The sequence below is a fragment of the Patella vulgata genome, chromosome 5 (assembly GCF_932274485.2).
Source record: "Patella vulgata chromosome 5, xgPatVulg1.2, whole genome shotgun sequence".
In the NCBI taxonomy this organism is placed as follows: domain Eukaryota; kingdom Metazoa; phylum Mollusca; class Gastropoda; family Patellidae; genus Patella; species Patella vulgata.
The window spans coordinates 57,041,323-57,066,322 of record NC_065883.2 but is presented as its reverse complement, the minus strand read 5'-3'; the positions used below and the strand labels follow the sequence as shown (position 1 = coordinate 57,066,322).

Sequence of the window (25,000 nt, the reverse complement as noted above, 5' to 3'; positions counted from 1 at the left end):
ATTTTGACAATTCGTCTGTTAAGTTATCTAACGAGTAGCATATGTTACAACTCCAACGATGTTCTGAAAAAAAAAATATAAAAAAAATACAGTTTTTACAATTCGTACGCACATAACTACCACGAACGGTCTCACGAGATTTAAAGCGAAAAGACGTTGATGAAGCGAAGAGATGTTATTGAAAGTTTCGTATCCGCCATTTAACACAGGAGAGGGGGATTTGTTTGACAGCTTAGTTTGATCGGGTATAGAGATGAAGAAGATTACTGGTCATGTTTTCCTCCATTGATTATCTGTCATTCGTCCACAATTCATTAAATGAACACAACTGATAATTGTGTAACATTGTCTGGCATGTTGTCTGGTAATGATAGATGGCTGCTTATAGTTACAGAGAAGTTTGTTTTTTTATATTCAGGTTATAACTTTATAAACTGTTATGTATATCGATCGCGGTTGTTTCAGGTATTTGTCTAACTATCCATTACAGTAAGAAATGAGATTTTAAGTTCTTTTGAAAATGGTAGCGGATTATTGTATTAAAGTTAATCCAATACAGGCTACTTGGTATGGACCCGTAATTATTTTCACGTACAAATAAATAAATCTAAATTGTAGCGTTTCAAGCGAAAGGCAATCTTCAGCCATCACAAAAGGGTAATCCATCAGACTGAAGGACATTTATTCCACCTTCTGTGACATTTGCTTTCAGAGTCGAATAAATCATAAATATCAATGAATCTTCACAAAGGGTTTACATGATGCTGCATAGTGCATGATTTTTATTTCTGTGTCTACGTATGCATTAATAAAGGAGGAGAATTGTCTCCAGATAGAAACCATTCCGCCTGTTATTGTTCTGACTACCAAGGGATCTTTTACGGGCAATATTAAATTAGACCCTGGTTTTACGCCCATCTAAACAACAACGTTGCTGTTTAATTTTAAATCAACATTGCTTGTAAATGTAGGTAATCAAGTTATATCGTATAGTCAAGTGTACTAAAGACTAAACAATGAGCAAATAACCAGCTATAAGCGGAATTTAATCCAATAACTCATCCGCCAATAAATCCTAAAATATACAAACTCTGCGATGGTGTAACTTATGACTATCTGCCTTGATTATATTTGTCCTTGCAGGTCATTAAGGTCAGCCAATAATTAATCAAGCTGTCTTCTGTTCTAAACTGTATTCTACAATCACTGGAGCTGATTGTGACGTCGGTGTCGAGTATGGCTGGATACCATGACAGAGTAATATGAATTGATTAGTAATGACAACGGATATTTGAAATTGGCATCCATATTTTATTTGTCTATTATGATTCCTGGCAAATTACCACATTTGTAGATTTAGATCTTGAACCATGTTTTAAATCCAAATACGATATAAGTTATAATAAAAGATACAGTATGTCCGTCGGCAACCTGATGTGACTATAGAACATTGGAAATGTAGATTATATATTATATTTGTAAAATTTCAATGTCAACTTCATTAAGGCCCGGGAATTCTTGTAGTTAAAATTGCCACCTGTGCAATTTCGATGTTTACAACCTGCATTGGTTCAAACAATTTTCATTAAATGAGCATGCTTTAGCAGGTATGAAAATGTTCTTCCAATTCGTGCCATGTTTGCTTTCTATTCTATTCAATCAAAATGATAGTCGAATGGGTGGCACAAGGCAATATCAAAGAAGCCGTGTGACCAACTATATATGTAATTTGTTCCACGCTACGTCCCATTCTGCGAAATCTAATCAAACCTTATTATTCACTTCTTTGGCAATTTTTAGAATGGTATTTTTGAGGAAATGGTCGAATTCACAACTATATGTCTACTCCGTTCGACGTCATCGGGAGAGGAGATAAATTCGTGATAATGACGTATTTCACCCTGAGATATTAAGCATTTGACAAAGGATTTCCTCATTGCCGTAAAAATTGTGCTAGCTGAATAAAGAATACTTTTTTGGGGAAGAAAAAAGTTGACGCCCACATATTGATCTTTAACTAAACAAACGTTTTTTGTTGACATTTTTCTTGGTAATAGATCTGATGAATGCGTCAACATCATCAGTGCTCATGAGTATTTGAGTGAGAAGCCCTATATAATATTGTCCTCTGTTGATATTACTTTGGTAACATGATTCTGCTTTTGGCATAATGATACTGAGACGCTGGTCCCCGAGGGAGAACAAGACTTTTAGTTAATGAAAGCATTTTTATTATTGCGCGATTTCATGTATTAACTCCCAGTCACTATAAACTTTGAACAGTTTTTTTTATCAAAACAAATATAGACGCAATTAAAAGGGTGTTTTAACTTTTGTGTGACACCGCATCTCACAAGGTCAACATGTTTTTAATACTTTGTGTATTTTGTATGCTTATATTATCATGCTAACTAATGGTCCGTAATTGACTGGCGCACCTTACTGTCTATAACCGTTATTTTGACTGCCAAGTTAGAGTTTTCAAACGTTACATGTGAAGGTTTGTAAGATTCAATTAATTTTAGATGACCATAATATAGTATATTTTAACTCTTTGCGAGATTTGGCGTGGACGTTGTGTTTCATAAATTAGTAACACTATTGCTTCTTTAAACGCCGGATTAACTTTACGGGGGTTTCACTGTCATGATTTTTACTTTTAATCCGTCCCGATCTGATTAAAATACAGATCTATATATCGTGTTTATTTATACTTTCTATGGCCTGTACTACATGAAGATCTGACCCATTGTAGTGGGGGTCGCGTCAGGGGCCATACGAGCGACTTTTGACCCTATTACGTCAGACATTTGATTAACCAACCAGCGTTGAGGATACCCACAGTTCCGTCCATCGCACGCCAAGAACTCACTGTAACAAACCGTTTCGTTGGCTAATCCCTTACATCACCCACAGCGCGGCTTATATAACAACTCTTCCAGATCCTAGTGTAGTATAAAAAACGAAACGAAATAGGATCTTTGTTTTAATCAGATTGAATCCACCCGGCACACATGAAAGTCCCCATCGCATCAAACCATAGTTCTCACTACGTTCTGGAAAATGTTGCCACAAGGGATCAAACTCTGTGCGAACTGACTGAACGTTGTGGCAACTGTTTAAGAACCTCTTTGACGAACTCGGGCTGGCTTGGAAGGGAAGGGTGCTTTAGAGCTTTGAGTCTGTTCAAAATTTTCCCCTGTCCTGCAATTATACGGAGTGAAAACGTACTTATAAAACGGGTCGACGTACTACGAACGGAATTGCCGTTATTCGACCCTACTAGAGACGTGTTACAACATGACGTGGTCGAGCATTAATTAGTAGTACAACCGGGTCAGTTTGTAGCTCGACCGGTGTGATGGTGTGGAATTGTCCCTGGTGTGTGATTATCGTTTAGCACGCATGCGCAGTTGTAGGAGTAATCTCACACCGTGATAGGATTACCCTTACGGATATTCTTACGGTCAACTCGGTTTCTACACTTTAAATATCTACTTAGCTTTACAGTATAACCACCAGTATAGGGTGTCGGGTTTCTTTCAATAAAATGTTGTTGGTTTCTTCGAATCTTCTAAAATACAAATAGATTCGACGATCTCTATTATTATTACCGTCAACAATTATTTAGCCCTACATCAGCTATTCAGTATTCCCACCAACATGGGAAAAATTTAATCCAAATTTCCCTTGTATAAATGCCGATTTGCATACATACATGTATTTGAACCCAAATTTACAAGGAGTATTTCTTAAGCTGTCCTTTATTTCTTTCAGTGTAGGAGATGGGGGTAAACATTTATGTTAAAAAAAAAACAAACGTTATCAGATTTAAGTCCCATGCATGGTTTGCATGACAAAAGGCTTATATTTGAGTAAACACTATAGGCTTTGTTAAGAAGTTGTTAAATTTTTTATAAGAACTACAAAATTAACAACAATAGCAATGATACAGAGATGTACACAAAAGAAAATTGGAATAAAAATCGAAGTCAAGCACTTAAATCGATAAAACTAAATGCCAATATTCGATCAGCAAAATAGTCAATTATTTCAGCACAAATAATAACAACAAAAAGTTTTAAACAAAAAAGATTCTGCAAATAACCATTGGAAAGTGATCCCCTTTCATGTTATTTTTCATTTATTCAGCACTACAAATTTAACTTAATAATAATTTACGTAAAGTTTTAATAAATACGTATAGTTCATATATAGAAAGGGCCTTCAAGTGCTTTTCAGGGCTCGTGTTCCAGATTACAATATAATAAGTATTTGTGACTCAAATCACAAGGAGCTTAACGTTAAGCTACATCCTGGTTTGATCCAGGAGAGTTGTAAAGATAGAAGTTTATTATGTAAAACAACACCCTATTCTGGCTGCATGTAAATTATACATTATATTGCGACATAATAAATCACAGATGAAAAGTACATAAAATTGAATGATATTAAGACAATATGTACAAAAAATAAACAAAGGGTTGTGAATACATGATACATGTAGTAGAATACAAGAATGACTGCCTCATTTCAGGACATTTTCAAGAAATTTAAGTACTTTTTAGGACATTAAACCACATCCAATACCTTTCAATGATTGTTTCAAAAGATTCTGAAGGAACCAATTTGTATGGTTTCCACTGATCGTGTAATAACAACAGCAACAAATCACGAACGATAGAAGTATCAATTTGAATTGAAGCCTATCAGGGTATATCCGTTGATCGTGTAACTGTTGATTACTAAAACAACAGTTAATCACGATAACAATTATGTTTATTAATGACAAAACTCTAACCAAAGTACGTAATACTTTTTCCTGAACCGATCAGTGATTAGACTACGGCTCTCTGGCCTTCATGAACTGAGCGCCATTACTCTTAAGGAAGCTTGACACCATCCAATACAAAGCTCTGTGTATTGTGACTGGCGTAGGGCAAGGGACTGGGAGAGAGGCACTACTGCAAGAAGTCGGGGAGTTGCCCCTATCCCTAAGAAGAAAAGAACTAGCGACAAGGTACTGGGCTAAGATCTCGCAACTGGGCGAAAGATCCCCAACCTTTGTCAGTCTACAAAATACAAGATATGTGAGAGATCCTAGAAAGAAAAGCTCCGGCCAGGGTATCAGGGAAACAATCAAGGAACTGCGACTGGGGGAGCTCGTGATAAATGAACACGACCCCCCAGCGATCGCCCCTTGGACGCTCCCTATACCGCCGGTTAATCTAGATCTACTACAGAAAACCGACAAGAAAAACAACCCCACTGCTGCACGTGCTTTCTCTCTAGAACACCTGGAAGACAACTGGCCGTCTGATGACTGGGACCATGGCTCACGCAATCCTGAAAGGGGCACCAGCTCGTTTGGAATATACCTGCCAAACGGGGAACAGGGAATAAGCAGGAAACTGCCCAATAACTGTTCGGTGTACACTGCAGAGCTTGTGGCCATTCGTGACGCTATATCATAGATTTCCCATCAAAAGACTAGTAAGTTCGTCATTCCAAGCGACTCTCTGAGCAGTCTGATTTCAATCCAAAATGACAGCTCGGACTCAAGACCAGAAGTCATTTTGGAAATCAGACAGCTGTACCAGAGGGTTTTAGAGAAGGGAAGCAAAGTAGAACTCGTGTGGTTTCCATCACATGTCAACGTTAGAGGAAACGAGGAGGTAGGTCGACTCGCCAATGAAGGTCTCAAGGACACAGCACCACTCCGCACCATAGACTACAGCACCACGGAAATCTACAGTATGGTCAAAAGACAGGTCAATTCAATCTGGGAATTAAATCTCGTTGAACTTGACACATACAGATTCCGGCTGGATGACAAGATCTAAACAAAGACAACACTCAATCACCCTAGAAGAGATATTTGTAGACTTATATCGAAGCTAAGGGTGAAAGAGCGGCTGCGAGACTACAAACACCAAGTCATCATCTGGTAGACTGCGAGGTATACGTGGAGGAGAGAAGGGAACTAGTGAGAACAATGGAGACCAACAACATACCATTCAACACTAAGAACCTACTCTTCCCGAGACCAGATCTGAAACTGCAAATCTTCGAATAAATCCACGCCCTAATGGACACAGTTGGACTAAGTAGAATAGTGAAGTAAGACGGGGTCACGGTTAGACGGGCCCGGCATCTAAACACTAAACTACATCGGGGATTTATACCAAACTGGCAGGATAGTGGAGTAAGGGGGAGTCACGATCAGACGGACTCGGCATCTAAACACTATTCCACCAAAAACAGACACCAAACCTACAGAGTGGGATAGTGGAGTAAGGGGAGGTCACGATAAGACGGGCCTGGCACCTAAACACAAACCCCACATAGATGACATCTACCAAACTAGCAGGATAGTGGAGTAAGGGGGAGTTACGGTCAGACGAACTCGGCACCTAAACACTATTCCGCAAATAAAACTGATACCAAACCCAGAGAGTGGGATAGTGGAGTAAGGGGAGGCCACGATAAGACGGGCCTGGCACCTAAACACTAAAACGATGACATCTACCAATCCAGAAGCAGACGAGATCATCTACCAAACGATATGTTTTATATTAAATAAAGGGAAGAACTTCCCACTAAACCAATTCCATGGCCTAAGGCCAAATGGAATCAGACGTTAAACACCAAGAACGAACGAACGTGATCAGGGACCATCTCACACCGCCGGAAGTAGGTATAGTTCTGTTCTTGTAGTAAACAATAGTCTCGGACAGGGGCAAACACACACCGGGAATCAATCCAAACTGTCACATCGGGTCCGTGTAGAGATCTACATGGCCCAGGGACAGGCTCGGCAACTTGAGTCTGATCTGGCTGGCCTTCAGAGAGTAGCTGGAGCTTGGGGATCTTCGGACAGTACTAGTGGCCGCTTTGCCACGGACAGTCCTTATAGCACTTCTCTTTGGAGGCATGATGAAACACAGGAGGCATAGCTTGAAGCGTTGAATGGGAATGGGGAATGACAAGAACGTGGTGGATTTTCATAGCCTCGAGGGTCAGGACGAGTTAAACAATCCTTGAACGGGGTGTCGGGTAACAAACTAGTTAGTAATGGTTAGAACCAGTTGCAGGCGTATTGTAAATGAGGTAGAACTAGTTACGAACGGTATTAAACTGACTACAATCGGTTCATATGACCGGTTTATGATTTTCTAGGACGGGATAAGGTGCTTTTAAGAACTTGTTTGACCGTGTTTGGTGGGATTGGGGCTTAACAGAAGATGTAAATTCGGACCCGTTTCTGCGATTCAAGACCAAAAAGTGAAAGCCCCCAAAATGATATGCAAAACGCAAAAAAAGGGAAAATTTGTTTTTATTAAGAAATAGCTGGAACTACATTCGTGAGTACGAAATTAAGTGGATGATAGTTTTATTGGCTAAACCGATCAACAAGGAAGTAAAGAGAATTAGTCTTTACGATGTATGTTTATTTTCCTCTAGAAGCATTAATTATGGTATATTGCCGAAGCCATACCTACATCAAGCTATATTATAGCTATTTTTCAATATAACACAGTCCACTAGTAGTTATATATACAAACCTAAAATAAGTGTCGTATTATTACTCTAATCTATTTTATTATTAACAATCTTAGACAAGAATTTGCTTTTGATTTAACACCTGGGGGCAGCCTTTGTTTTTCTTTTAAGAAAAAGATTACAGACAAGCAGTAGTAACTGGTTTATATGGCGTGTGACCTGGGTAATGAAGCTGGGTAATGTTTTATTGAGTGTGATGCTAATAAAACCGCGAAACGCTACCTAGACTCTCAAAGCTCTTGTAGTAGTTGTACTGAACTATACATTATGCCACAATAATGTCGGTTCGGTTATTCAAAGCAGTAAGCCGTTTTAGGCATAAATGAATGCCATATTACAGTGATTTATTGTTTGTTATAAGCCAATATACATGTACATCGAAATTCAGAAATGATCGATACAACAATCACGGAATTATCTCCCTTGATAAAGCAATAGTGGACAGAGTCTCGGTCAAAACGAAGAGCTTTATCGAAATTCTAGCCGTCAATGGAAGTTTGTAAATCTTACTGAGATTGTTTATTGGGACACTAATACGATTTATTTTGAAATTCAGCACTTTTCTGTTGTAAATCGCATATATTTTCGTGCCATAAGCTTTGTCTTTCAAACCTACTGAACCGGATGTGGGGCATAATGGTCTAAACAAATTTATAATTATTTACATCTCTGTAGAACTATATGCATTGGGTAATGTAAAAGCCCAACTGATAATCGAAATTTGTGAATGAAATTTGGTCTTAGTGAAAAAACACCATTTCCCTTCATTTATAGTGTTGCTAATCAAAATAATGTAGCTTTTCTGAATATGTTTTGTTATTGTTGGTCCCACATTTCTAACTGCATATAAATTGGAATTATTAAAATTTGTGTCAACGCCCACATCAGTTAACACAAACTGACATGTAATCATAAAACATGCTCATACATAATACAACAGATGTTTTATATGCATAGAAGTCAGACACTTCCAGAAAGGTAAACTATTTTTTTTTATTTAAACAAAAAGAACTTGCTTTGAAACTAAGATGTGAAAAACGACATTTGTTTAAGTATTTCGTCTTTCAAATCAAGTTCCGCTATTATAAATTTAAATAATATAATATGGCATTTAACTTTGTATACTATTCTTATCTAAAAGTGGTGTTTTCAGTTTCCAAATAACGCGGCCAATATCCACAATAGCTTCCGTGTCCATGGAAACGGAATGGAGTTTATTAGCAATAAAATTCGGTTCACTGGTGTTCATTGGGTCATGAATGCTTCATTTTCTGACTACTTCATCAAAAATAAAAACAAAAACGATCATAAAGGTGACATGCACCAAACTAAGTTTGAAAGACGGGGTCCATATGATGCCAGGGTTACTCATGTTGTTTCGCATTGTTTAACTAAATTTACTCCCTTGAGATACATGATGCATCCACGATTGATTAGTGAAAAGTTTAACAAGGAACAATTCTATTAAATGTACGATTCTTACGAAAATTGAGTTTTAGAATGGTAATTCTAATCTCTTTATTATGCTTGCACACATTTATATAATTCCCCAGAAACTATTATACATGTTACATCCAATGTGTATCCCGTTTTTTATTGGTTCACTTGTTATAACGCGCTCGATATTTTCTACCTTAGCGACCAAGTTTAAATGATACAATTGTCGTACGTGTGTAAGTGGGAATTTAGCTAATATTTGTATCAAGACACTATTGGGTCTGTCTTTCACATTAATGCACAGTTCGGGTCCGTAAAGAACAAAAAACATATCAGGATGATAATCATTTACTATATAGCTATATGGAGTATAAGATATAGTTAAAGTAGCTAAGTCTCTAACTCAATATCAGCAAAAACCTTCGACAATGAAAACACGAATTATTTGTCAATTTGGTGTTGTGAGCTTACCGGGAAAAGATGGGTTTCTGATATCCAATATTTAAGACAAAATAAACATTTTACGATTGGTACACGAATCGTGTACCATAATGCGTTTCAGCGCAGTTTGTAACAAGCGACTTGGAAGAACGAGGTTAGACATATTCGACAAGTCATGTCAAACGGTGACCCCATTTCTTCTCTGGAGAGCATGCCCAATAAATACTATCGGAGTAGACTGGAATAACCAGACGCTAGAGATTGCCATTCGATTGAGACTTCTGACGTATTTCGCCGAACATAACAGCTTTGAAATTAATGTAAAAACGGAAACGATTGAATGTAAATCATTTTTTTTACATTCATATTAAATTATTATATACGTTGAGACCCATTTGTGGAAATTTATAGGTCCCGATTTAGCTCCTTTAAGAGAGTGTAGTGCAGTCGTTCTGTAGTACACGATATATCTCATATTAATAATAAACTACGAAAAATAAGGTAGCTGATAATCACTTTATGTATGATTATGACTTGTATGAATGTTATTTATTTTATGAACCCGATATATATTTACTTGAAGGTTATTGAACTAGTATAGGCACTTGATTTGAAAGGATATAAACATTTCCTTTAAGGCTCTGATATAGTTTTTAGAAAGTAATTAACTGGTATAAACCGTAGAGATCATATATAATTGGTACAAATTATTCCAATTGTTGAAATCATCAGTTATTTCAGAGCGCTGGCTGTTTAACTTTATTTTTATTGTTTGCTTTGTGAATTACACTTTTAGTACAAATTGGGATCTTAGTGCAATTTTGAAACTCGAGCAATCCAATATAAAATCTTTGAAGAATATCCGAAGACGCAGTAACAACTATTGCTCACGTGGGAACACCCGATGATGGATTGTGTTAAAAATTTAGTTGGTACTCAAGTAAAGTTAATTCTTCTTTTCATTTAATTGTATAGAAGCCCTATTTCTTATATCACAACTTGGCTCTTTTACTAATCCGTTTCTGATTGTAGATTGTTATGGATGTTTGCACGAACTTCTAAACAACTGGATTATATAGAGAGAAAAAAAATCCTATTAAATAGAAAACAAGACATTGTTATTCGACATTTGTAATTAAGTCTCGCCTGTGTAGTTTCAATTCCCCTGGGTTTTCAGTGATCGTTAGAAGTAAATGGGTTCTTATATTACGTTATTTCATCCAGTTTACAATGCGCCCATAATTACGTTATTAGAAACTAACCACCCATAGAAAACTATATACAGTCATTATGAAACTAGCGAATTGATAGAATGGGACAGTGGATATGGGTTAAGAAAATTACGCTTTATTTGTCATCAACTAATTGAAATGATAGAATTATTTTTGATCGAAGTTGTAAAATCAAAGTTATTTAAAGAAGGGTCGTGGCAAGAAATGAGAACAGTTACCATTATCATCATGCAAGCCAGACGTATACATGTATTTTGTTTCTGCCCGATCATCTGCTAATGATTTGGTCTGTTTCTTTTGTTAATATCGATAATAATGTACTTGCAGAAAGCTAGAATGAAATGTGGGGATTCCAGATCACATCTTGATAACAGAATTCAGCCAGTGTTTTTACAAACGACTATACACCCATCATATCCAAGTTTTTAATTGATGGTTAATATATTGAGTCAGAAATTTAGCCCGTTTAGCATCTGATACAACACTGCTTGAAAACATAATCAGGGCCAAAAATCTTGAACACTACTTTTATGCTGATGAATCACAATTGTATTTTGCCATAAAGCACAACACAGTTACATTCAATACCGCAAGTTTTAGAAATGAAATGAAATGCTATGGGCTTTAATGTACCGGCATTGATCAATTTGGCTACTGACACAACGTCTTTCGATTTCTTATATATTTTTCACTTCAGTATACAGCAGTTGGCTCAAGCAGTTCAGGTGTTAGATGAGATCAAAAAGACGCTATCTCATTGGTTCTCGACGTGAATCAGGCGGAAACCCATGAAGATGGCTTTCTATGATATTTTTTTAAATCTTTTACACACGAAAAAAAATCATATTAACCTAGATCATTAAAACCCTAAAACATAGCCACTAACTACTTTACAATATGGTACAGATAATTATTACATTTCGTTGACAAACGGGAAAATATATTACCGAATAGGGCTGTTCCCAAAAAAAAACCCAAACATCTTTCTCGTTAACTGTATATATATTTTAAGTGCATAACTAGCCTATTTATGCATTTAGCTACATCGGTAACATGTTATTCGGTACAAGAGCGATATACTACAAGCTTGTTAATATTCCTTGCCTCATTTTGATTTAATCACGCTAAATTCTTTCTTTTAGGGTGTACACTAAGAAAAAGAATTTGACTCCTCGGGTGCAAATTACATGTATACAGAATATGTTATTTTACACCATCACTTGAACTAGATGTTATTTTCTGACAATAAGCCCATATTTATGGAACTACACATTATCATTCGTATAGCTCTATTCTTTAGATTTAAGGCACATGTTAATGCAATATGAATGTGTATACAGTGATGTACATTCAATTTTTAAAATCTTTATTGTAATTTCGATTCAATTATGTTCGGTTAAATATATAAACAGTCGGGATTGAACGTTAATCGCTTGCGTCTGTTTATCACATTCTGCACGGGTTATTATTTTGTCGTTTGTGAATCAGTCATTTTTAATTCTTCAGAAGTGCCTATTGTAATATGTTTGGCTCTGTTAATTACAAATGGCGCTCGAAACCACAGAGTAAACCACGTCCTGTATTGATTTTAAAATATACATTATGTCTTAAATATTGAATATTAGGATTCCATATGCAACAATATGATTGAATGGACCAATATTGAATTGTAATTCGTGTTTAATAATTTCGAATATTATGGATACTATTGAGTTGGAGGTTTGGCTCGTTTAAATTATAGTTTTCCAAATGTTTATGTATCACTTTTAATGTGGAATAGTATTTTCATTGTTTGTATTTTTTAACATTTTCCAACGCTTTTGAATCATTTAAAGGTCCCGTTTTGGCCTTAAAACAATTAGTATAATCTAAAACAACGTGCATGTGTCCATAAGAAATAAGCAAGAGTTGATTTGTCATCCCGAGCCATGTATCTCGTCCATTCGGCACACCATGGAGGACTCCGGTATCCTACATCTTACCTCGGCTGTATGACGAATTCCACCATTGGAACTACTTATATATAGGTTCCCGCATTAAAAATGGTGGCCTCCATGAACGCTCCTGCGAAGAGTGATTATCTCAAGAAACTGTATACATCATACAAAGCTTTCAATGTCTGAAGCTGTATTTCTTTCAAGTCTATCCGATTTTCTTTAAACAAAGGATAACTTTGCTATGAAAACTCTACACCCTCTTCGAATCACGCCATTTTGAGAACTTCTTTACCGAATGGTATGTCGCTTATATCTTGAGTCCATGACGTTATATCAGGTAGCAGACGAATATAAACTTTTATAAAATATGCGACCCCGCCCAACAATTTTTGATATCAATTATTCTCTATTATCAACACCCTGTCAAATTTGGACGTAATCCCACTTTAAGGTACATGCATAGCAAACGCTTTAAGACGGAATTTTCGAAGTTTAGAATATATGATATATATGTATAAGTTATTCATAAATATTCAAAGTACAAGCAACTTATATAAACGCTTTCTATTAATATACAACAAACAGGTGTTTATCTATAGATGATCGAGGAGTCTATGTTAATAATTGTATCGATTTAGGATATAAGGCACATAATAATAAACCATTAAGTATTATTACACAGTCTATATATATTAATTAAAACTAATACCAAACCTAAGTTCGGTTTATTTTTTTACAAAGTCTTTTCCTTTTCTCAAAGTTCTAATAATCTCCATATAACAATTCTTATTAATCACCTTTTATTATCTTCTTCTACACAAGTCCTGTAAGACTTCTCATATTTTCAATTGTCCGGACTTCAAAGCAAACAAATGTCGACGGATATGGTTGATTCAACACACTCTTTCTTCTAAGTTTTCTTAAATTTTAAAATACAACTCGAACGGTACATAAATTTCAACTATCCCGATTTGAACAGAGTCTCAAAAATAAAAATCTGAGTTCGTATAAAATTTAAGCGCCAAAATATAGAGGAATGGTGTATTTACCCTGAGTCAAAATTTCAGCTCAAAATATTGAGTTGTTTGGACGTGAACGTCAAAAATGCTTATCCGGACACGTAACCCTTTTAAGATTTCTGGTCATTTTCTTTCGTTGGGTGACCTGATAATCTATCGCCGTTCCTTTAGAGGTCTATACAGTGAATGACCCATGTGCCGTACTGGATAACGAAACGTAAATTTCACCTTCACATTGTTTTTATAAAATAAAAGTCTGTTTTATCCAGACAACGCATAATACAGCTTGGGACACCGGTCTCCATTTCCAGATGAAGACTGACGGGTGTACGTTGTTTGAAAACATATCACAAATATTGAATTAGTTGATCGGCCCTTAGGTTCGGGATATTAAGGAGGTTTAACACAAAATTAAGCAGTTTTATTCTCCAAAATATTATCGGGATTAGCCCTTTAAATATATATATAAAACGATAGTTATTTTTCACCAAAGGGAGCTAGAAACCATAGAAATAACAATATCAGTATTGGTTGACATGGACTAATATTTAATTTTTTTAAATTTGTGTTTTAAATTTCGAATTTTATGGAAAATATTGAGTTATAGGTTTAGCTCCTTTAAATTTCAATACCCGTCTATTGGAGGGTAATTATTTTAACACATAGCTCCATTGGTACTTTGCTTTCAATATTATACGTCGACAATATTGTGAACAATTTTGGCTCGAGATCATAGCTTGAAAGATCAGTCAACGTTAAGTCGATTCTACTGAGCGCAGAGTAAGTTGCGAAATGGAATGTTAAACAAATGAATGAAATGGGGTTTAACGTCCTACTTTTCTGCACCAACCGGTCTAATGAAGACAGGCAGTGTGATATGAGTGAAAGTTGGCCCAGGCAGCAATTGAAATCCACTTGTCAAGGGTTCTTATACGTGCACAATAACGTGTACACGGGAGCTTGGGGTTTCGTCTCACTCATACGACTGAACGCTGGTCAGTGGCACCACCGACAAAGGTAAAAGGGTGCCAGGCTGGAATATCCCAAGACAATTTCTCGGTTAACAACGGGACCGAACACTGGAGTTCTCGTTAGTGAGCGAATGCTCCGGAGTGAAATGTTAAAGGTACTTGTTCTTGAAAGACATGACAACCTATGAACTTTATAATTGGTAAGACCTGTTATTCGTTCTACATCTGTCTTTACAAACACCGTTTTACAACCATTAATTGAATGTTAACCTTTTCAAGCAATTGAAAACAAGATGGAACATAAATAACATTTGCACGTGTTTCCTTAATTTAGCTTCTTATCTCTATAATATCTCTTACAATAAAAACTAGCGGTAGATTGTTTAAATTTATATCTGTAACAAAGATCTTTAATATTCAAGAAATTGATTGTGTCTGTAGATCTAGTTGACAGATATATTATTGTCATTAACGAGATATCGTAAATTACATTTATCTTGTTGAACACAGGTGTTGTTTAACATCTAAAACTAAGTTTTCCTCATTTTTCTTTCAGGAAAAAGGGAATTAGTGTTCTACCAATTTTAATTGGCCATCAATTACACTGAATTGACGAGGGTGAGCATACATCATACAGTGTGGCTAGAAAGCGAATTCCAACGACCAATGGTTATTTTACGTGTATGCGAACGTGTACACATGACCGCGCCCCATCCGAACGTCTGGACGCTTTTCCACACCAGACCCTCCTTCCCTTCCTATATTACTCCGGCAAGGAACATTTTCGGTCAACACTGGGATCGAACCTGCGACGTTCTGGTTAGTGAGCCAATGCCATACTTACTGAGCCACCATGACTCCTGCACGTAAGGGGGGGGGGGGATGTCCATTAACTAGCTGCAGTTATGTAAGAAGTATCCACGCAAAGTTTTCGTATAATCTAAATGACCAAACATGTCCTTGCATCAGCCACTTTGATGTTCCCCACGACAGTAGAATATTACTTCGTATCTTCTTCAATAACTCCCACTTTTGATATCAAAATACAAATTATCGTTTCATTGAAAATTTGAAAAGCTAACTATTAGTAACAGTTTTGTACGGAAATGATGCCTACGATTATCTTAAAACAGATAAAATGATCGAGAACAAGTGATATTTTATTTCTCTATGAAAGACTTGTCTATTTTACCAATGTAATTAGTAAGAACGTTTCTGTTCGAAATAAAGATAATGTAATGTACAGTCATTTTTCTTTAACCATCTCCAAATCTCACAAGTGTTGAACTGACCTTTGTAAATAACGGGGGAAAACACAGTTGTCGAAACTGAGCCCGACTGTTTGCCAGAATATGTATGGCTGTTGATGATATTGGTAGGAGTTTCATATAATTTACAGCAATGTTTCTTCAACCACCTCCAAAATCTTAGAAGTGTTGAACTGACATGGCGAGGAAGAACACTACACACATGACAAAACTGAGCCCGACTGTTTGCCAAAATGTGTATAAATCTTTGGTTGTTGATGATAGTGTTAGGTGTTTATTTACCTCGAAAAAATGAAATGACATATCATTTAATACATTTAATACACATATATATGTGAACTAAATGTGTATTAAATGTATATATATGTTTATACACATATATACATATATACATGTAATACACATTTAGTTCAGTCTACGAGAGAATTTCGGTAAACCAGTAAGGTTAACGGTGACTTTCTACCTGGGTTTCAGAACAGACTTGGAAGAAAATGTCATTCTTAAAAAAGCTTTGGTATACATCAAACCATACGAGCCTTAATTATTCCGACTCTGTCATGGCAGAATCTATCTTACTCGTAGGGAATTGGTCAAGGGTTAGCGGGTGATAAACTATGTTTGAACATCTGTATTTGAGACTGGTAAAAAGACATTTAATACAGCCATCCATACCAGCCTATAATTATTCCGGCTCTGTCTGACAACATCTACCCTACCTGGAGGGAATTAGACAGGGGTTCGTGGTTGATAAACTATGATACGAGCATCTGTGAGCTATGACTGGTAAAAAGATATATATAAAGCTACGGGAACTAATCAGTTAACAGGTTGATGACTGTATTTTGGTAGAACAACTTTTGCTTACAGATTTGTATAGCTAATTTTGAACGTATTAATTCTCCCAATATTATTACTTGGAGGAAAGACCACAGTAATTTTACAACACGGGAAAATAAATTGATTTATTTGAATACTTAACGTCGATATTATATTTAAACTTTACATACCAATGAGATGATCAAATGATTCATAATCTGAAAACGTTTTGGGACTAAGAAATGTTCACATTTAAAGACAGGACTTTTGGAAGAAAAGACAAATTAAAGAATTGACCTACCTGAGGAAAACAGTTACTCCAATTTTAGGTAAATCATCATTAATCAAATTCCACGAATCCTGCACCAATTTGATCTGTTTGGGTGTCAGGTATGCACCTAATTGAGTTTGATTAGTCCGATCATCCAGACAGGATATACTAGAAGTTACCGTATTACCCATTTTAGTAGTCAGTTACAACCGGTCGTTAAAATGTTCTCGAACTCTGCCCATTAGGGAAACATTTCTTACAAGCGAGAAACTCGCGATCACTCCTTGATGAAGATACCGAGGCATGCCAAAATGGTTTTATTAAATACGCCCCACATTTAATAAAGTCTTTGAAGGTGACAGTACCGTTCTACTTCTCAACATGACTTGGGCTTTCAAATCACGTGTGTAATTCTGTAGAACCAATCAGCAAGTCTGTAAGTAGGCTGTATACAGGCGATAATAATATGGTCGTGTTTAAACGGCAATAGTTTAGTAGTGAGAATGAAGACGAGAGAGTGGTAGCAATCTTGTATTCTATCACACTTCAGGTAATCAATGGTAAACGAAGACAGCCGATATATAGCGTCAGATTAAAGCTTGGACGGAGACTATAGACAGCTTGAGAAAACTGTAAATAAGCATTATGTCTTTGAGCCTGTCTCATATATCTATATTAAAAGCACACTGCTCATTGACATTAAGGGTATTATTATTCCGGTTTTTCTATTTGGCTACAGATCATGTTATAGAAGATCTAGGTCTTTACTAAATGACCGTCTTTGAAATTGGGCTTTATGACAATGGCTTCGAAAAGATATAAGCTAGACCAATACAATCAACAGTCTAGTGAATATACTAAACAAAAAGATGGGAAACAAAAAGAAGTGGAATGAAATATGGTTTAACGTCATACTTTTCTGCATCGACTGGGCTAATGAAGATGAGCCTACGCCATAAAGTGTGCCATGAAGGACGTTTTGCCCCAACAATGACGCTACGATCTACTATGGGTTTCTATTACGTGTACGCCAATGTGTGTACACGGGACCTCGTTTTTTTCTTTCCATCCGAAAGACTTGACATTGTCCTTGTCAAGCCCCCTGCTCGGCACCGCGTCAGGAAACAAACCGCGCAAGAAAACAAATGCTTGACTATATAAATATATGTACAAAATATTATTCTCCGGAGGAATAGGTCCGTTTAAACAACTGTACTTTTTGGTTGGTGAAGCATACATTATAATAAAGTCACGTTTTATCTATTAAGAATATTATTAATGCTCAAGTATGTTGACAATAAAGTTTAGAAAAATGACACGTTGTTGGATTTATAGTTAGCAATTCAAAATGTCACATAACTGTAGCAACAATAAAAACAATACACTGATGAACTAATTATTTTTAAAAAAAAATATTTGAAATGAAATGTGGATTAACATCCTTTTTCTCTGCATCAACTGTGTATAATGAAGTCGGGGAAATATATTTAATGTTTTCTTTCTACGCGTGTTGTAAATTTATTTCGGGAAAAGAAATTGGATTTCTCTGTGGATGTAAAATTTGAGTTTGTCATTCCATAAAGCAAGAAAATGATTTCAGCGTAGAGTATGTTACATTTTTCTAGTGCATGTCAGCTTAGAACTATATATGTTGCTGGATAATTTACGGTTTTATTAATGATTTATATTGCATATTTTACAAAGTAAAAATGTTATGCTTAAATTAGCTAAATCACTAACTCAATATTATCTATAGTCTTCGACAATGAAATCACGAACTCGAATTTAATATTGGTCCATTTCCATCAATATTGATGTAGTTATCTTACCGTGAAAATAAGAGCTCAGAGACAATGAACATTGTAACATCAGTGTACGACGTAGTTTTTTTTATGGTTATTTGTAATGGGGCCTCTTTGCGATCGAGACAGGACGTGAGTTGTTAAACCGTACCTCCGATGTAGACCGCCATTCAATTTGGGCGGCTCGTGCACGTATTTTACGGAACTTAACTAATAAGAAATTACGATATACATTTTAAAAACATTGAATGTACATTTCTTTATGTGCATTCATATTACATTAATATCTGCTTTTCGAACCATTTTGGTCCATTTTAGGTTCCATAGAATACAGAAGTAGTCCCTTTAATATACGCATACCTCGTATTAATAGTGTGTTCTGATTATGTGGTCTTGTATTTAATAAATCTTTATGGGTGACCGCATGGGTTGTAGTATATATTTATATTAGTATATTTATGAAAATAGAGGAATGTGAAGAAAACTTTGTCAGTATCTAAAACATATATTTTGATGATCTACAGGTATATATGGTGGTCAGGTCTAAATATTAAGACCTCCTGCTGAATTGATCAAGGTCAGGAGATGTAAATAGGGTTAGGGGACGTGATTCTTGACGAGATTGTGGGTTATGGTTAGAGGTAGCCCTGTTTACATCTGTTTGACGAAATCTGCAGGTGAACTTAATATTTAGATCTAACCGGTATATATTGTTTCCCAGAATTGGACAAAATGAATCGGTAAGTTACGGAAGACCATTAGGGTAAATGAAATAAAAAAAAATCTGATTATCCCCTAATTACGAGATACTATCACAATTACGGCACATTCAGGGTTAATCAGATGAAAATAAATATATTCTGATTACGACTGACCCTAATGGTCTCCCGTAGTAAGTACACAAATTTTGTTGTAATCCTTTGAACAAAAACTTGAAACATATCGTTAGGAAACCCGAACTGTTTCAGATTAAAACTGTATTAATCACTCGAACTTTGTAACTGTGTAAGATTTCGTTTATAGACTTAAAGAGAATAAATGCACTTAATTACCCTATTCCAGGTATTGCTACGCCAATATTGGGTTTCCTCTTTGCTTTAGTTGTGGACATTTTTAATTTTGATAATTAATTACACTACAAATTAAATGCCTCTCTATTTATACGCCAAGTTAAATCATTATAATATTAAGTACAACAGACATTGTCAGCTATGTGAACTCCCCCTAAGGTATCATGTTGTCTAGAAAGAGTAACCATGCCTTCCTTGTCTCGTTCACCATCCGGGGCAGTGATTTTAACCATGATTTCAAAAATCGAAGATAACGTCGCGGAAAAGACCCAGTGGTTCAATAAAAATATAAATTAGTTTCATAGACATTATAAAATATAAATTAGTTTCACCAGTTGCATAGACATTATAAAATATAAATTAGTTTCATAGACATTTAAAATTAAACTTTTTTTTAAAACTGAAAGATGAAAAATATGCAATTATATCGAAATGAAATGAATGAAATGAAATTAGTTATAACGTCCTACAGTTCTGCTCCGACTGGGCTAATGAAGACGGGCATGTGACATACTGTGTGCTATGAAGGACATTTGCCCGGACAGCGACGGTACGGCATACTCTTATATCGAATTCCAACTGCCAAAGGATCTTTTACGTGCACGCCAACATGGACTTTCTCGGTCAACGCAGGACACGTAACAAAGCGCGACAGATGGCATCTAACCGTGCTTCCAAATCGTGGTGATCGGGATCAGCCTTGAACAATAAAAACACCAGAAAGTGCATTTGCCCAATTACCCGCTCTCGGTGCAACTGCGTGACGACAAATTGAAATTCACACATCATCCGTGCAAGTGCACGTGTGTGAAGTAGCTGGACTATAACAATTTTCAATACTAACATGTATATATATATAGGGACCTTGGTTAATTTGTTAGCCATTTTCTTATTGAATGTATTGTTCAAGGAGATTTTGCAAGCAATTGTGTAAGAATTTACTTGAAAGTAGGACTCAATTTAAGAAAAGATATGCTCCAATCATGTTTATTTTATTTTTATTCAATTACTGATGCATGCAGACCTCGGTATAGAGACCAAAATCCCCATTCATTCTAGGTTCAATAGTACAAAAGTTATGAGGCGTAATGCGAAAAAAGCTGGAAATTGGCAGCCATCTTGGATTTTGGCGGGCATTTTGATTTTGTTTATCTGACTGCTTGACACTCGAAACAAAATTGTTCTATAGACCCTCACTTTCAAATTGGTACTGAAAACGAAACTTTTGCGTCGATTTAAAATGACTGGGTGCCTGGGCACCCCACTAATAGGGACAATTCTATCGGCGCGTATCTGATCGTATCTGATCGTATCTGAACGGGAGATACAGATCATGACAGAAATTGACCAGTCATGACCATATCGCATCCAAGCGCACCAACTCATAGCAGAACGTATCGGTTCGTATCCAAACGTGAAATTTCAGAGAAGTAAATAAAAATTCCGTAGTACGACAGTGGGAACCTAGCATAAACAAACAGTTGACAGCGTGTTTTGTCTTGATCACATTGCAGTAAGTAAATAGTGGGCGTAACTGAAAGCCAAGGGAGATTTGGTGCACACCAGAAAAGGATGGGGCTACATAAATGGCAAATTAACTTTGATCCATCCAGTATTTGATTGTCATAGAACGGAAACTAAACAGTTGACAGGGTATTTTGATCTCGATCATCTAGTAATACGTGTTATAGTCGACAGAGTGGTAGGTCAGTATACATTCGGTGGGGACGATTAGACATGGATAACAGCAGTGGCGAGGAACACCAAATTATACCAAAGATACCTTTGTTAGTATATAGATTATTGCCCCTTTTTTAATCCGCCCACATATTGGCTTGACTATCATACAAATGGTCCTTATCACGTGTTAAAATGGTCGATCTTTCAATAAGGCATTATTATTGATATGGAATAAAAATTCAAAATCCTTTGTAATCGGATAGAATTTCTTTTTTGAAACAACTGAGCCGTCATTTGCAAGTATAATTCAAATCATTATATCACGCTTCAAAAGAGTGCGCACTTTTATTATTGGTGTATAGCAAAATATAGATTATAAAGAAATTCTGATTATATATAATAATCTAGTTCATCAATACTGTTGTAACGAATCGACAATTATCTGTTTTTCTTAGAAAATTTAGTCCGTTGCACATAAAGTACATAACAGGAACTAATGAATAATTAAATGGTAATGTATAGAGCGATACCTTTATGGAAAAAATACATACAGTATAAACATTGTCCTGACTAATGGGATATAAAATATCGGTTAATATATGTAGACTAGAAATGGACAATTCAAATCTTTTAATGCCAGGAGAGATTCTAAGACCAAGGATAAAAAAGGACACACTAATCGCCTAATTCCCCCATGTTTGAGCCTGGGTGTGTCTGTCCATTTCCAAACACCCGGTGTCGCGGTTTGACATGGTCGTATCCTTGTGTATGGGACGTGAATCTGTTACACACTTATTTGGTTCCCTGTTTTCGAATATCAATTTATAAAATACTTCAATCTGTTTCAAGAATAAAAGTATCGAAGAGTCATTGATTTTAGTTTTTCCGGGAAAAGACTATACCGACATCCCTATAATTAAACCTGTCCATCAAAACTTAATAATGAATATATTTTATTTCCTACAGTTGAATTTTAAACACCAATCTTATTTATTACAGCTTTGGCATGACTGTTCAGGCTAACAAAGAGCCAACGCTGTCTTATAATGCCGTAGTCACACTGTTCCGGAATTGACACCAGACGACCCCCGAGCTTTTATCAACAGCCAATCAACAGCCGAAGCAAGTACGATGCCTACAGAAGGTTACACGATGGCAACCCGACCCACACCTGAAGATGTGGATTTTTTTTATAGTAGTTTATACTCGCAGGACACACGAAGGCTGATCGTCGGAAATTCATTTGCTGATCAGAGATTATTGACAGTACGAGTCAAATTTAATTCAACTTTAATATGTCCATGGCACGTGGGAAGCGCTTGAGCTACTCAAATTCTGTTGTCTTCAACGACATCCTGGTCCCATCTCGATGTCATCGTACTATAATATCATGGCTCCACGATGGCATTCCTTAGACAATCGGGCAGATTCTTGTTTACTTCGTATTGTCTTTGTGAGGAGAAAAATGCCTTAAGAAGGGCAAAACGGACACACGAATTCAACACGAAAATGAACCTTCGCAAGATCTTTTGGCAATTTTTTTGGCATGCCAAAGTTTTTGCAAGCCCACACGAAGTTGCTGCCGGAGCCTGCGAAACTCCACAGGCGGTCATACGATGGCTTAAGATGCCCCCAAGAATGGTCCGATGTTTTTACGATCAGAGCCGAAATTGAAAATTAACCTTATCCTGTGTCCATCTGGTTTCAATGATTGTCTATCCAGAAACGCCGTAGGATGATATAAAGAAACCTTAACCGCGCTCATTCTTATCAAGAGGATACGTGCATGAATCATAGACTGATCACCGGGAAATTGGCCAGGCACTTCTTTTACCTGATTGGTCACCCGCACAAAAGCTACCCTGGATCTAATATGGGAACTGAAAAGGAAGGGGTGGAAGGTGTTTGCTAAAATTATGACCAAATTTGGATTACCGGACTATGGCGTTTTTGACCCAGTTTTTTATTTTTTTATTTTTTTTTTTTTTTGCAGCGTACCTAATTAGCTTAAATCTATCTCAAATTCAGACAAAACCCCCAGACACGTGAAGGCAACTGTTTGAAGTAACTGACATTATTCTAGCTCGGTATATATCAGTTTTCTATTACTATACCGCGTTTCACCTGCAATATGTAGGCAAGGAACCCCAGCAAACCCAACTACCTTCATTGTGTTACATAAATGGGATATTTTGTCCCATTCTTCCATTTCAATTTGGAAGATTCAATTACTATTTCTACAGTATTTTATCTAATTCTACCATTTTTCGTACTTGACTACAGGTTACGATAGTTCGTACTTCGTTTATTGTAGATAGTACAACTTTTTTTAGCTAAAATCTAATCGGTTAATGTGTTTTTGAATATTTGAAATAGGGCCTATAGCATAAATTCTCTCATGTAGGTTACTTTGAAGTGCTTTAGACCAAAAGATCAAAATGAACAAATTGCGTGGGATTTTTCTCTTTCAAATTCTTTAAAACATATTAGCAATGTATTTACGCCTATAAAGAGCTTCCCAGGTTCAGCAAAAAACGGAAATTAAGTCTGAAGAAGAAAATGTCACCCTGAATTCCACAGCACACTATGTAAATAGATCATTTTATTATATTTTGTTAAACCACCCCATCGATATTATATAATCATAATAAGATTAAAGGACATTGCCTGATTTTGGCCAATTCCCATAATTAATTATGGTCCATCAACATGTATCAACTACAACTAGCGCCACACAAGACAGCTTTACACAGAAAATAATTCATATATTATATATTAGTCGGACCAAATTCTCAAATAATGGTTTTGCAGTGTTCATAAAAAAAAATTGACTATAAATATAGTAGGGACTTAGAATGATACAAGCATGGCCTATCGTAATGCATACTTGATTTATCTTTTTGGAAGCGTTTTTTTTTAAATCTCGGGAGCCAATTTAGTATATAAGTAGGATTCACCATGTTCCCCATAACCAAGCTGGGTTAAAGTCTGGATAATATATAGGCTAGTGGTAAAATGATCGTCGCAACAGCTTAGTATTTTCAGTCCAGGTTAGAATATCGTCACTATTGGGCGTTCTGTTTCCACACCAAATGTCGTTCTGTGAAATCATCGGCTGCCCCTTTCAAATATTGTATTGAAAATGTAATTAGGTAAAGGATTAAAGAAAAAGAAATACTCCGCTGTAACAGCCGGACATTCACAAGACGAAACGCCAACTCATTTGTTAAATTGTCTCTTTCGAGGTCAAAATATTCCTACGTGCGCCTATTTTCAACAATATAGGCTATATCATTAATTCCTCACGAGGATTAAAAAAAAACCAATATAGCACAGTTTTGTACGAATGATTTACAAGCATAAAAATGAAACTGGATTTATTTCCAATCGAATTTTCAAAACTAGAAATGGAATCACGTTATTTGTAGGACTCAAACGACAAACCATTTAAGGTAGCCCGTGGCGATTAATAAGACGGCATTAGGTTGTCCAG

General features: G+C 36.1%; 1 protein-coding gene across 1 annotated transcript in view; it reads right to left on the bottom strand.

Moving 5' to 3' along the window:
* Positions 1-17,381, bottom strand: part of LOC126821806 (neuroglobin-like) — a 60,299-nt gene extending 42,918 nt beyond the window's left edge. Inside the window, exon 1 of the mRNA XM_050550306.2 lies at positions 16,986-17,381. Coding sequence (XP_050406263.1) covers positions 16,986-17,146 — 161 coding nt within the window. The 5' untranslated portion in view covers positions 17,147-17,381. The remainder of the gene's footprint in view (positions 1-16,985) is intronic.
* Between the last annotated feature and the right edge of the window lie 7,619 nt (positions 17,382-25,000).